Below are 14,156 nucleotides of genomic sequence, written 5' to 3' on the forward strand. Positions count from 1 at the left end.
AGGCGGAGGATTGTTGATTACGTGTCTTACGTGTCGTATAGTTCCGGTAGGGGACGAACGCGGTGGTTTCTTTTGGCGCCAAGAACCAGGGGACGTGACGAAGAGAAATAGGAGTCAGCCTGGGTCCTGCGGGACCAGCCTTAAGGTTGATGGGAAAACCTGTTTCCCTGTCTCAACCTCGGGTGGATGTCCCCGGCTTTGCGCGCCAATGGAGCTCTGGTGCCCTGACGGTTGTATTTCCAATTTACAGCATGAACGCAAGGACCCCGGAACCAAGCTGTCTTCTCGGAACAGTGGACCAGATAATGGAGTCATTTCTTTTGAGAGGCTTGAAAGCGGATACAGAATGAGTTTGCAGATCCACTTACACATTTTACATGCCAAGTAATTGGTTGCCATCTTCACCCACCCGTCGCCACTATCTAAGGGCAGCGAGAAATCGGGAAAGAAGCCCTTCAAAAATAAGGACACGTCACAGCTCCACTGTTTATTATTTGGCTTTTGTCGTTTATGGTGGGCCTTTCAAAGCCTAAGAAGGTTTTCGCGTCTACCTTATTTACTGACCTTGCTAGCGTCGTCTTTAAAGTATTTACAGCACATTGCCCACGTTCGATCCATTTTGATATTTACGGCTTCCCTTTTGAGAGGCAAAATCTTGTTTCCTTCCTGTTTACATCCTCTACTTGTAAGTTAAGATAGTTGGGGTTTTGTTTGGTTTTTAATGAGACGAGTTGTAAATAAGCAGATAACATATTTGAGTGAATTAGTTTCTTTTCTTAGGCACCTAGACTGAGATAATGAAGAGCGTATTTGGTGCCACAGGTGCCTTCTGAGGCATCTAGAATTATTACCTCAGTACGTTGGTAGCTAATGGGCAAGTAGAAAAGTGGTTGATTGCAGCTTTCTTCTTAGCAGAATGGGAAAGCAAGGCTAATTTCAGATATCTATACTGCTTCTCTTTGAAGAGAAAGAAAACTAGAATCCAGTCCTGGGATTGAATGTCTTTATTAAAGAAATGAGTAAATGGCAGCACAAATCAGCAGCAATAATTTCGAAAGGAATGGAGGGGACAAGGTGTAGGGTCATAATGTGATTATTTCGTGGTCTCAAGGTAGCTGAAGAACTGTGCCTGGGGCCCACTGATCAGTATTATACATTGCAGATGCAGGGCAAGACTAAAACAATAAAGGCCAAACCCTATGCCTTTTAGAAAGGAATCAACCTTACAAATTATCGTAGTTGTCAGTAAGATTGCATCTTAAGAATTGAAACTGGAGTAATTTTCCTCAGCTGGAGTTTTCAGTTAGGAGCAAAGATAAAAAGTGAGTAGGCTTGAAGGAGGAACACCCTTTTGAGAATGTAGTTATTTCTGAAATGATTCAATGCTTTCCCCTATTTTAACTTTCCATGATGTATTATTTCCTTTTGTTTTATACTTTTAACTACCCCCAGTTTCTCTGAGAAAAAAAGTGTATTACAAGGAGCAGGATCAAATAGCAAGAGACTTATTACGTTAGCCTTTTAGAAATCCTGTCTTGTAGCAGATAATCTCAATTAAAACTTATAAGGTTTTCATGAACCCTGGAAGAAAGATTTGTGTTTACTGATCTGGAACAGGAAATTAGGTTTGAGCAATCTCTAAAGCTGATTAAAATGAAGTAAAAGAAATCGGTCGTCCATTTTGTACCACTGTACCACTCTCTGGTGCCCCCACCAGGCTCGTTTTCTGGAATTAGTATGGGGGGGAGGGGAGAAGGAATCCCTGCGATCCAATACTCCATTGCTTGAACCCTTTTCTTTGTGGCTTAAGGGCTTTTGAGAGAAACTGATAAGATAGAGATAAATAAATAAATAAATAAATACAACACAACACAACTCTGGCAGATTCATCAGCACCACCTCAACAGAATAGAGGGGAGAGAGCAAGATTAATAGGAGAAAAGGGTTGGAAAGGAAGGGGCCTGAAAGGGAAGACAGTGAGGGCAAGGTGGTGGGAGAGAGAAGTCTTGGGCTTAAAGCAAGTCCAATTCAAAGGAGTGGATGCTAGCAATGGGAGCTCTCCAGAAGTTGAAGGTGCTGTATTCCAGGAGGGCATCGCCTTCAGAGTTTTTCTCCTGTTCTTCCGCTGCTTGCCCGGTCATTTTGCCAGCGCTGCTGTCTTTGATCTTGTAGATGGATGTATCTGACAGACCCAGGCCTTCCAGCTCCGACAGATCCAATTCTGGAATGGGCATCCTCCAGAAAAGAAAGGAGCTGTACTGGCTACTCACAGGGTCCCTCATAACTTCCTAGAAAGAAACCACTTGTTAGTCTTCGTACTACTGCAACCAGATCATGGCCCATGGCCTTTCCATACTTAAAAACTTCACATGCCCATTTGCCTCTGTACACGATCTGAATTCCTTAGGACAACTTTTGGGACCCTTTCCTTTATTACCATTTTCTATCATTTCCTAACTTCTCCCCATCTTGGAATGACTTAATTCGCTGCCTACTCCTTCAAGGCAAGCTTGGGTCTGGTTTTCAAGGCTTTCTAGAATTCGGCCCCATCTAGAATTCGGCCCCATCCTTCCTAGCACATTCTCTGCTAGTTATGCTCATTCCTGTCTTGCTTAACTTTCTCTTCTCTCTTTTTTTCTTTACTCTCCATCTTTTCTTTTTTTTTTAAACTTACTAGATCACCAGTTTATTATAAAAGACGATAACTTAGGAAGAGCAGATGGAAGAGATGCACAAGGCCAGGTACAGGGAAAGTGTGCAGAGCTTCCATGCCCTCTCCAGGTGCACTGCTCTCTCCACATCTCGACGTGTTTTCACCTACCTGGAAGTTCCTCTCTACTCTCCATCGTAAAATAACTACCCAAGTTTCAAGACTCCTGGAGGAGTCCCTAGAAGAATTCAAGTCTTTAGAGGAATCTTTCCCCTGAACTCTTATTATGTTGGTAAATCCTTGACTTTTTCCTGACTTTGGCTTAATAGTTACCTCTAAAAAGGGCTTCCATGACATTTCTTTCTATTTTCCTCCCTGCCTTCTAAACCCTACTATAAATTCACCTTTTCCAGGAGGTCTTCCTCAGACTTATTCAGCTCCCTCTACCCTGTATCTTCCAGCATCTCCGCCAACACCCTGTAGAGTTTTACCTGACTATTATCAGTTTGGGGCTACAGATCACTGTTACGTGTCTTACATAGGGATAATCTCTCTCCTTCAAGAAACAGTTTCCCTAAAGATAAGAACCAGTCTACTTTATACCTTCTTCACAAGTGCTGGGCTTTGCACACAAAAGACATTCGAGGCTGCTGATTAATTTTCTCTCACTCTTTATTTAATACAATCCATACCTAGCCACCCCCCATCTATTAGCCCACAGACAAACCTTAACAGCCTATATTTCTCTCTAGCCTACCTCTCCTTCAAAACAAAACCCAGATGCTAAAAGAATTTTCCTGTGCTATAACAAGACCTTTTTTCTCCGATCCCAATGCTAGATTATACCTGAGAGCAAATGGATTGGAAATTCCGGGTAAGGAGAGTAAGAGTTTAGATCGGAAGGAGAAAGTCCCTTGACAGAATTAGATACTTTTCCATGCTTTAATGAGCGCTCCTATCACCTTTTCTGCTCATCCCACCCACACCCTGATGTTACATGACTGTTATACCTCCTGCACGCTGCTGGTTACTAGCCAAGTAGTAAGTTGAAATGTTCCCAAAGAAGCAGAGAGAACATTCCATTGCCTCCAAAAATAGAACCCCCATTTTAAAAGGCCTTCCTCCCAGCACACTCCATTGGCCCCTATGAGGCCTGGAGGCTCCTAAATAGTGGCCTTAAATACAATAAATGTGTTAGGTGAACAGGATAACGACTACACTACAGAAATTCTATAACCCTAGATAATGTGAACCATCTCAAGTAAGGCCGAAAAAGAAAGCCTTAATCTAGAACACAGTTATGTGTGAGCATAGGGGCTTTAGGACTGGAGAGTGGGCAGACTAGGGTGTTTTTAATGTTAAAAGCCAGTTGTCAGTTGCTCTTTCTCTTCCGAGGCTCAGGCTCCAAAATAAACCCTGGGAACTGAGCATTACTCAGCAGAGAAGCTGCTTCAAAGGAGGGTTACGTGGGGACTGGAACAGGGTGGGGGAGCATGTTAGAAAGGTGAGGTCATCATCCTATGATATGCAGCTCTGATCATCTCCACAGTAATTTGCAGAGACGTGTACAGAAAGAGAGCTACAAAAAATGGTTGTTCCTCTCAGCCTCCCAACTCTGGCTTCGGTCTAGGACTACAGAGATCCCAAGACGCAAACCTCAGGAATCATCAGTGTTACTGACTACCGACTGACCACAGGGATTTTTTTTTTTCCCCTGTTTTTTTCCGATGTCTTTTCTTTTCTTTTTTCTTTTCTACCCCCCCCCAACCCCGCCCCAATATTGCCAGTTATTTGCCTACCTTGCTGGCTTCTTTTATATCCCCTCCCTTACTGGTCCCCTCCAGAGCAAGCTGAGTATAATGCTGGGCACATAATACATTCTTTAAAAAATAGAATCATAGGGGGGAAAAAAACCCATAGGATTTTAAAACTAGGAAACATGTTTGGGGTGCCTGTTTGGCTTAGTCGGTGAACTGTGCGACTCTTGATCTTGGGGTCATGAGTTTGAGCCCCATGCTGGATGTAGAGATTACTTTAAAAAGGAATAAATAAATATATTCTGTGCTATAACAGTGTATATTTACAAAGAAAGAGAAAGAGAAAGAAAGAGAAAAAAGAAAAGAAAAAAGGAAGGAAGGAAGGAAGGAAGGAAGGAAAAGAAAACATGTTATCTAATTATCTAGTGACTTCTGAAGCCTTCTAGCCAGCTGGATCCAGGTCTCATTCCCAATCTGGTCTTTTTTTGATGTGCTGTACATAGACAGTTGCCCACAGTGTTATATAATCCTATACCAGTATTCTCAAAACTTGCAAGGATTCTTTTAGTTCTTGAAGAACAGATAGTCAGTGGATTGGGTGTTGATTGTGCCTGTGATTCTGATCCGGATGATGAAAATGCAAAAGGCAGTAGAGAGCAAGCTAGAATCTGAGACAGGGAAGACGCTCTTTGACAAGCTGATTCCTTTTTTTTTTTTTTTTTAAAGATTTTATTTATTTATTTGACAGAGATAGAGACAGCCAGCGAGAGAGGGAACACAAGCAGGGGGGGGGTGGGAGAGGAAGAAGCAGGCTCACAGCGGAAGAGCCTGACGTGGGGCTCGATCCCACAACACCAGGATCACGCCCTGAGCCGAAGGCAGACGCCCAACCGCTGTGCCACCCAGGCGCCCCAAGCTGATTCCTTTTCTTAAAACCGGAGAATATATAAACATTGTCCAAATAATCCCTGAGTGTCTGGCAGAGTGTATCTTGCAATTAAAAATGCTAAAGGAAATTTTATGAAGTATTAACTCACAAGGCCTAAAATGTGGCTATGCCATTGACTCAGAGACACGTACCAAACGCATTCTAGAAAGACACTCATACAAGCATGTATGGCATTTAAAATCAAGTCAAGAACACTGACTACACAGAAAATTGAAACTAAAATACCATCTACATTACATTCATTAGTAATGAAATGTTGGTATTTAATAGAGTACAGATTTAATTCCCAAATCTCCAAATTTTGCAAGAAGTCCCTTTCCAGCAAGCTTTCTCTCCCCTCCCCAAATGTTCTCCACCCATATCTCACCTTTCTTTACATTCCTTAAAGGGCTTGGATCACAATATAAGCTCAATAAGTACTTCTAACTGTCCTTCATTTTAAATTATCCAGCTATTTTAGGCAAAGGTAATTTCTAAATATCACCATCTATTCTTAGAGATACACGATTCGCAAATATATAGTATAAAAAGACACACTCTGAGCCACACAGACACACCCAAATACCCTTTGTCTAGACCCTCTGTGGGAATCCAAGGCCTGCCCAAGAGGGCCTTGCTGTGTCATGCTGCCACCTTAGGGCGGGTGGGGAGGAGGACAAGGGATGGTGGTTGGGGATGGAAGCTCTCTGGCATCTCATATTTGCTTCATTCTGGTCTTGGATTTTCCTGTTAGCCATGTCCTTCCCCCATCTATTCCCACTGAGCTGCAAATAAGCATTCCTTTTCCAGAATCTGCCACCATCTAGCTTTTGTGGGCTGTACTGATTTCAATATGGGATCAGGCAATTCTCCAACACAGAGGTCCCCACCTTCCTACTTCAAGCTGCCTCTTAATTTGGAGCAAAGGTTTGAGATAGGGAGTGGGAAACTGTTAAAAGAGAGGTCAGGATTACTTTCAATATTATCTCACCCCTTCCCCAAAATTCCCTCCTATGGAGACAAATCAGTTTGGGGTGAAGGTAGACACATCAATGGAACACTACAGAAAAAAATAAATAAATATAGGGAAGTACAGGCTAGAGCAATACAGGAAGACTAGAGATTCATCAAAAAACAGGTAAAACAAATTATAGCTTGAAAAAGAGGACAGCGATAATGACTGAAGATAATAAAATACATAAGACAAATTATAGGAAAATAGATACTTGAAATGAGATAAACGCTGAGAAATGACAACTACATGTGTAAATTGTTAGAAATTAATGTCTGTGGATTAGAAGGCAAGGATGGAGATCTTGGCAAAGAGAAATAACAAGGGGACCAAAAAACTACTCATTGTCCATAGCGCCCCCTTCTCTCCTCTTGAGCTGTCCCCCAACCTTATCCTTATTTAGGGTCTTCAACCTAACCAGAAGCAGCTGCTCTTCTATCTTTTTAGCCCCTTGCCCCCCTCTTGCCCCCAATTTAGTTTACCTGTTATCAGTGGATTACTAGTGTGTTCCAAAGATGGAAGGAGTACCTCGGGGGCTCCGGCGTCTGCTCTGGGCTGGAGAAAAAGAAAGCTGTTGGGGCTTTGACGGCTTTGTCTTCTCACTCCCTCTCTTCTGTGGCTGAGTCTATCTGCTCAGTCTCCCCCTGCAATGCAGCCCCTCCTAAGAAGGGCGGAAGGACTCCCCGCCCCCTCCTTGCCTGACTCGGCTAATTCAAATGATAGGTTCCAGAACACTTTAGGGAGGGAGACAGGATTAAAGCATCTCCGTAGGCTTATTGGTCGGCACAATTATTCCCGAGCTCATTGCACCCCCATGCTGACTGGGGTGCAATGAATTAGCAGTTAATTGTCCCCTAATTTTAGGCTTATGGATTAAAAAGCTTAGCTCTAGATAACAATAGAGTGTCCCTTTATTCCCCAATTTAAGGATTTCAAGTTACGGTGCTTTATTTTTGAGAATCAGAAAAATCCTCCACCCCTCCCTCCAATCCCTACTTTTCCGACTCGCCTCCGCACCCTCACAATGAGTAAATAAACGTAGCCCCATTCCACTTTGGGCAGAGCACCAGAGGACTGGGGGTTGTGTGGGGGGGGGGGGGGGCGTTGCGCTTCTGCGAATCTCTAAACTTGGCTGGGTCCGGGGCATCTGGGGGCTCCGATCAGTGTTGCCCCGCAATGCCTGGCGCGCGAAGGGGACTGCGGGCAGCGCAGCTTGGGGGCCGGCTCAGGAGAGCCCCTCGCGGGCTCCACGTTCGCCGTTCGCGCAGCGGGGGCTGCGGCCGTCGGCGGCCAGGCCCCCTCCCACGGCCCCGCGTGGTGCAGTGCCTCACCAGTCCAGGGGGGAGCAGTGCGCCCAGCGCCGGGCCGGACGGGTTTCGTAATCGCGTCGCCGCCGTTTCCGCCCTGAGCCAGCCCCACCTCTGCCGGCCCGCCCTCGGCTCCCCCGCCGCGCCGCGGAGCCAGCCCGGGAAGCCCACACTGGCGGGCCCGGAGCCGGAGCCCCCCACCCGCTGCAGCCGCACGCCTCGATGCCGGAGCGCGGCAGGTGAGACCGCGGCGTGGGGCCCCGGCCCGCGCGCCCCGCCTGCCCCGCCGGGCGGAGACGCACCGGATGCTGGGGGGGGGGGAGGCCGGGGCTGCCGAGATGCTGGGTCGGTGGGAGAAGGGGTGCGCTCCCGGAGTAGCGGTGTCCGTCCACTCCACCGCCTGTGTGGTGCGCTGTAGAAGGGACTGGGGTATCGGGGTGGGGGGCGGGGAGGCGAGACGGGGAGAAGTTCTCCTCGAGACTCGCTGACCTCGGCGGTGGCGTGTGCCGGACAGAGCGAAGCACAGCTGGGTCCGGGAAGGGCTAAGTGTGAGCCCGAAGCAGCCACGGAAGCAGTGGCAGAGTCCGAAAGATTCACAGCGAGATCCCAGGCCTAGTGTAGCGTTGGGAGGAGCAGAGGATTTCTGGGGAGAGTTGGGGAGTGGGCAGAGATGGAGTCGATGGGACTGAATCACTGGGGAGGGAGCTTAGGGCCTAGCCCTGTTTCCTCGTAAGTCCCCCCCCCCCAAGACCTTTCCTGGGGAAAGGACACAGTTGGTGCTGGGGCAGATGCCTGTCACTTGACTGAAAAGTGCGTGTCCCCCTACTTCGCCGGTGCCCCTCAACAGCCCTCCATGTCTGGAGGTCTCCACAAGGAACCAGCTGCAGCCCCGGGCTTGGAGCCAGATTTGCCCACTCCATTCTCTCAATTCTCTTTCTCTTTCTCTTTCTCCAGCTGCTTCTTGTGAAGGCTTGTCGGGCAGCGGGTTGGAGGCCTTGGGGCTGAAGGCAGCGGGACCGGGAAAACCGGTTTCAGGCTAGGACAGGACCCGGGAGCTACCTCTGTACATCCTTCCTCTCTGGAACCTTTCTCCCATCCCTCCTGCTCACTCCTCAATAGTTGGGAAGCTCCTAAGCCCCAGTGTGACCTTGGTGTCTCCTAGCTCCATACTGCACCCTTGCTATTTGGGACTCTGGCCGAGTTCTCAGTGCTGCTGGTCTGTCAGGATATGGCCTTACACAGTCTAATCCTCATTCCTCCTGCCGTTTCCCCAGCCCCTTCCCTTCGCTGGGGGTGGGTGGCTAAAATAGTGGGCAGTGAATTTGGGTGCCTCTTCCTCCTGGGCTTACCAGCTCAGGACTTCTTTTCCTCAACCCACTCTTCTTTAGATACTTTAAAGGAGAGCACAGCTGGTTGCTCTTACTTCCTTTTCTGGCCCTGTCCCCCCTACCACCACCACATTCACCCTGCCCAGCCTTCTCTGCACTCTGACCCCGCTGCCAGGTTTCAGAGACCCTTATGTTCTGTGTCTCAGGGAATGGAATTTCCTGGTCACTTCTCATCATCATTGGCCCTTTCGTGCCAAGTCCCACATACGCTTTCCCTCCGCCCAGCTCTGGCCAGGTCCCTGGAAAGGGAACAGAAACGTCCTTGTTGCCTCCACTGCCCCTTTCCCTCCCTCTTCTCTCCCCTCTTCTCTCCTCTTCCCTCCCACCCTCCACTTCTGTCCACTCAGCTTTGTTCAGAAGGGGTGTTGGGGGAGAGTCCATGCTCTGTACAGTCTGTCTGGTGGTGTTGGGGGTTTCCTCTGATTCTTCATTGTTTTCTTCATTCCCCCGCCTGCAACCCTTGCCAGCCGCCGCCACCGCCATTGCGACAAACCCTGTGACTGACTGACTTCCCCACTGACCACAGCTCCCCTCTCTGGACAGCTGTGTTCTGACTTCCGCCCTGTGTCATTACTCCTCCCCTCCAGTGGTGGGAAGGGAAGTAAGCGAAAGCCCAGGCTCCTGCTCCTGGGCCCTCCTCTCCCCTTCAAGCTCTATCTCAGTGTGCCTGTGATCTCATCCCAGAGCTATTAAAAAAAAAAAAATCCTCTCAGTTCTTGGATCAGTCTAGGGTGCCAGAGCATCGGGGTTCCAGGCCTGGAAGGGAAGGAGATTCCTACTCAGGCTAGAGTGTAATATTCATGAAACAACCCTGTTCGGAGTCTTTGAGGTTGCCCTTGAGGTTGCCCGTGTGATAGGACTGGGGAAGTGCAGTGAGCACAGAGGAGACCCAGATGGGCCCTACCCTGGCTGGCAGTGAGGAAAAGGGGAGGAAGCTCCTCCTTGGACACTAATGCTACTGCGAAGTTCCTTGTATCTGGTTGGCTGGTGAGCTTGGGAATGAAAGTGGTGAGGAGGGAGGAGAGAACAGGTCCCAGCATGAGGGGAGGTGGCAGGTGGGGAGGCCTGGGCCTTACCGGGTGTGAGGCAGAGCAGAGTGGCACGACAGGACATGTGAAGAGGGTGGGGAGGCTGGAGAAGATTCCTCGTGGAAGAGATGACACCTGGTACCCGTACCGACAGCCCGTGTGCCGGTGATCTGTACGAGACACACGTGCACAGCTGCAGCCATGCCAGGGGAGCGGGCACACAGGCGTGCACACACGGGACACCGTTAAACAGACTGCAGACAGCCTTGAGGAAGGATCTCAAGGTCAAGTAGTAAAGGAACTGTTAAATGGCTTCTGGGAGAGGTTGGATCTCAGCTGAGGGAAATGAGGAGGAACAAGGGCAGGGAAGAGAGGGAAGAAATTCCTCACTGTAGAAAATTCTGTCTTGAGGTCCAACCTGCTGTAGTTAGTCACGGACAACCTGGGCAGTCAAGATCTCAGTCTTAAAGAAAATCTAGGTATTCAGGGTAAGGTAAGGAAAAAGGGTGGAGGCCCTGTTTTGTTTGTGAGAACGAAAAACCACCATTTCCTCTTCATAGACTCTTAACTGCCCCTCCCTTTCTGCCCTAAACCCAGGGAGAAGGGAGGTGGGGCTTATAGCACCCCCAAACTGCTTTGCTCATTTCTGCCGCTGTCCTTCGGCCCCTCCCATCCTCACCCTAAATGCTTCTATCCCTTGCCTCTCCCTTGGCTCCGGCAGCTACTGCTCTTCTACCTGTTGGTGCCCTTCTGGATCTTTTCCAGATCTTTCTCGGGGAGTCAGACTGGGAGGTCCTTGTGTTTGGAGGGGTTAGTGTTGGGTGCAGGACTCGGGCCTTTAAAGGAGAATGAGAAGATCCGGGCTCATCAGCAGGCTTCTCAAGGAGGGGGTGATGGTAGACATGGGATTTCTCACTAACTTTCTTCTCTCTTTACGTCCTGCTCACCCAGGGTTCTGCGTCTGAAGAAGACATAACCGCGTGCCCGCCTGCTCACGCTGCCCTGGCCCTGCTAGCCCCTCAGGGTCTGAGGCACTGACCCTCCCTGCCCAGCCAAGGGTACCCTGGACTCTGCTGTCTCTAGACCCGTCCAGCCGAGTAGACCCAGGTTGTCGTTACACCTGAGGGGACCGAGGAGTGGGCAGTCAAGAGGCCAGAGCAAGAGCCCTCTGGGGCCTCAGGTGGAGGAGTGAAACTGGAACCATCAGGGAACATGAGTGAATTTTGGCACAAACTGGGTTGCTGCGTGGTAGAGAAACCCCAGCCGGTGAGTCCCCACCCCCGACCCCCACCCCCGCACACAAGTTACCATGGCCTGTGAGGCAGACACAGCACCTACGATCTGGTGCCTAGGAAGCACGCTGCTTGCTTCCTTCTCCGTCAGGATAGTCTCTCTGGCCAGGCAGGTGTGTACATGGAATCCAGGGGAATTGGGTGATGGGGGAAGTGAATAGTCCTAGCTGTCACTTCCTGTTTCTGTCCATTCTGAGCTGGGCATGGGTTGTAGGTGGAGCTTAATACCTGTCACTTTTTCTCATTGTTTCCTCATCAGCCAGAGGTGACTTGGATATGTCCTTTGTCTAGTATTCACCCTGCAGGCCCCTGCCCGCACCACCCTCCCTGTGTCCTTTCTGTGTCTATGTTGTTCCAGACTTGCCTTTCAGACCCTAGTGATTTCGCTGTCGTAATGTTACGTACCCTTGTCCACTGGGTCCTTAGCTCTTCCCCTAGTGGTTTCCAAGACTCTATTCCCTTCCCTTCTTCCACTGTGTGTAGAGAAGGGGGCTTCAGACCTAACTCCCCTGTCTTCTCTAAACAGAAGAAGAAGAGGAGACGAATTGACCGGACCATGATTGGGGAACCGATGAATTTTGTCCACCTGACTCACATTGGCTCTGGGGAGATGGGGGCCGGAGATGGACTTGCCATGGTAACAAGAGAATGGGGAGAGATTGATATGGGATCGTAGCCTAGAACCTTTCCCCTTTTTCGAAGCGTAAGCTGGGGACATGGTAAACACTCGATGGGGAAGTAGGAAGCTAGGATTCTAGTCCTGGTCACCAGCTGCATAAACCCGAGACCCGGCATTTCAGGTCTCTGGCCTAGGCTCCCTCATTTTTACAGTTAGATTGTTCTTCATCGGGATGGGGGATATATGCGACTTGAGTTCTTTGGAGGGCTTTTTCCAACAACCAGAACCCATCTGTTAATTAAGAACTGCTATTCCAGTGCCAGAGTAAGTCATACCGTGGCTGGGTGTGTGGAGGCTGGAAAAAGCCTGAGCACCCCCGTCCTAAATAATGTCGGACACTCTTTTCTGCCCTCAGAATAAGGGAAATGGGCCTGGAGATCGTGAAGGAGGCTTTTCACCAATCGTGAAACTCAGATAAATATGAGAGTCCTTTGTGAGAGAGTCTTATTAGTCCAAGATCCACTTTATTTCACCCTCACGAGAGTCGGTATGAAAGCAGCCATTGAGACTTCCCTTGGAAGCATGGCTGTTGGCTTTAACCTTTTCAGGTTGGCTTTATTGCCAGGGAGATGGGGTCAGCCGCTTCCATGGAGGGGCAGAGGGGGCGATGGCTTACCGTGCGATATCCAGACTTAGGACGAGGGTCTCACGTGTGCTTTTTCACAGACAGGTGCCGTTCAGGAGCAGATGAGATCCAAGGGAAACCGAGACAGGCCATGGAGCAATCCCAGGGGATTGTAGCTCCAACAGAAATGGTGAGTGATTAGGGAAACCCGTCCAGTACCTCCAGCCCCCGTCAGCACATCCTGATGGCCTGCCTCGGAACGCTGATCCTCTGCAAGAATGGGAGGGGAGGGGAGGAAGAACGAATTAGAATGGAGGAGTCAAGAATTTCGGATCCAGGGGCACCTGGGTGGCTCAGTGGGTTAAGCGTCTGCCTTTGGCTCAGGTCATGATCCCAGGGTCCTGGGATGGAGCCCCATGTCAGGCTCCCTGCTCAGCGGGCAGTCTTCTTCTCCCTCTGCCCTTCCTTGTGCTCTGTCTCAAATAAATAAAATCTTAAAAAAAAAAAAAAAAAAAAGAATGCCTGTAGCTGTGTGAAAAAATTAAGATTTCAATAAAGGTTAAGTATTAAAAAAAAAAGAAGAAGAATTTCGGAGCCAGAAAGGCAATGAGAGAGAGGAAAGTGCAGACAGATAGAAATCGAGAAAAGAGCACCCTGGAAAGAGTCGAGAGTGTGCGCTAGGTGGTGCCTTCTCCCTGGAGCCTCAGTTTTCCGTGAGGCTTATCTTCCTTCTTCAATTTCTTTTTTAATCAGGTTCTGCTGTTTGAAGCCTCCGCTCCGTGTCCAGCCCAGAAGAGATGCTGCCCCCTCCTCGAACCAGTGACCCCAGGGCCCCTCTTTTCCCTCTCTGCCTATTAGTGCCTCAGAAGGCTTGGGGGCTGGACTCCCTCTCTTCCCTCTGGCTCTAGCCCCTCCTGGAGATGGGCTCAAGGCAGCAGGACTGACCAAGTGACTACTGGTTGGCCAGAGGAGCTCAGCTGAAGCCCTGGACACTCTCAGATCTGAGATAGGAGTTTTCTGGGAACCTGGAAGGTGTTCCCTTCTCCTGAATGACGGTCTAGGTGCCATCTGTTTTTAAACTCTTAACCTGGAACTCCTTAAATGGGGTAGGTGGGTGAGATTACCAAAGCTGAAGCCGGCTTTGCTGAGAAGCTCCTTACCTCCCTGCCCTTCTCCTTTTTCCTCCTGGAATGAACTGAAATAGACGTCAAGCAGGGGGTAGGAGGGTGACCACTGCTTAGTCTGCTCGATCTCTTTACATCTCAGACCGTAAGCTCACAGTCCCTTGATATCTCTCTGCCACTACCAGCTCTTTCTCTAGTAGGCCTCTAACCCTGTTTCTGCAGCATTGTGAGTCCCCCAACATCTTTCTTTCTTAATTAATTAAAAATTTAATTTAAGATGAGTTCTCTTAATTACCCCCCTCCCTCTACTACCTCTACCTTTAGCCCCATCCCTATTAGGAACCTTGTTGTTTCCCACTGAATAAGAGCTAAGGTAAGAAGTGGGTCTTAACTTGACGGTATCCCATTTAAGTCTTGGGGACCTGG

At 49.0% G+C, this 14,156-nt stretch overlaps 2 protein-coding genes and 1 long non-coding RNA gene across 4 annotated transcripts; 2 read left to right on the forward strand and 1 right to left on the reverse strand.

Annotated features, from left to right (window-relative positions):
- The first annotated feature begins 45 nt into the window (after positions 1-45).
- Positions 46-1,579, forward strand: LOC103667524. The gene is made up of 2 exons (XR_569781.2): positions 46-145; positions 251-1,579. It is a non-coding gene; the product is annotated as an uncharacterized LOC103667524 (long non-coding RNA).
- MLLT11 (MLLT11 transcription factor 7 cofactor) lies at positions 990-7,813 on the reverse strand. Of its 2 annotated transcripts, none has more exons than XM_040626774.1 (3): positions 7,679-7,813; positions 6,830-6,902; positions 990-2,288 (listed from the first exon to the last, which is right to left on the reverse strand). In XM_040626774.1, the coding sequence occupies exon 3, from the start codon at positions 2,280-2,282 to the stop codon at positions 2,013-2,015; it is 270 nt and encodes an 89-aa protein (XP_040482708.1). In that variant the 5' UTR covers positions 2,283-2,288; positions 6,830-6,902; positions 7,679-7,813; the 3' UTR covers positions 990-2,012. The 2 variants fall into 2 exon arrangements, with proteins under 2 accessions (XP_040482708.1, XP_040482709.1); XM_040626775.1 differs by lacking the exon at positions 7,679-7,813 and adding an exon at positions 7,365-7,643.
- On the forward strand, positions 7,755-14,006 carry CDC42SE1 (CDC42 small effector 1). Its single transcript, XM_040626776.1, has 5 exons — positions 7,755-7,893; positions 11,022-11,336; positions 11,889-11,999; positions 12,708-12,796; positions 13,360-14,006. The coding sequence occupies exons 2-4, from the start codon at positions 11,283-11,285 to the stop codon at positions 12,780-12,782; spliced, it is 240 nt and encodes a 79-aa protein (XP_040482710.1). The 5' UTR covers positions 7,755-7,893; positions 11,022-11,282; the 3' UTR covers positions 12,783-12,796; positions 13,360-14,006.
- Positions 14,007-14,156: the final 150 nt, after the last annotated feature.

This window comes from Ursus maritimus, unplaced genomic scaffold (assembly GCF_017311325.1).
Source record: "Ursus maritimus isolate PB19 unplaced genomic scaffold, ASM1731132v1 scaffold_12, whole genome shotgun sequence".
NCBI lineage: Eukaryota > Metazoa > Chordata > Mammalia > Carnivora > Ursidae > Ursus > Ursus maritimus.

What these genes read in the sequence shown, in the direction of transcription:
- MLLT11 (XM_040626774.1), bottom strand. Translation starts at nt 2,282, where the DNA reads ATGAGGGACCCTGTGAGTAGCCAGTACAGCTCCTTTCTTTTCTGGAGG.
- CDC42SE1 (XM_040626776.1), top strand. Translation starts at nt 11,283, where the DNA reads ATGAGTGAATTTTGGCACAAACTGGGTTGCTGCGTGGTAGAGAAACCC. An exon ending in TGGTAGAGAAACCCCAGCCG is followed by an intron (nt 11,337 to 11,888) that starts GTGAGTCCCCAC and finishes TTCTCTAAACAG; the next exon opens with AAGAAGAAGAGGAGACGAAT. An exon ending in CCGGAGATGGACTTGCCATG is followed by an intron (nt 12,000 to 12,707) that starts GTAACAAGAGAA and finishes GCTTTTTCACAG; the next exon opens with ACAGGTGCCGTTCAGGAGCA.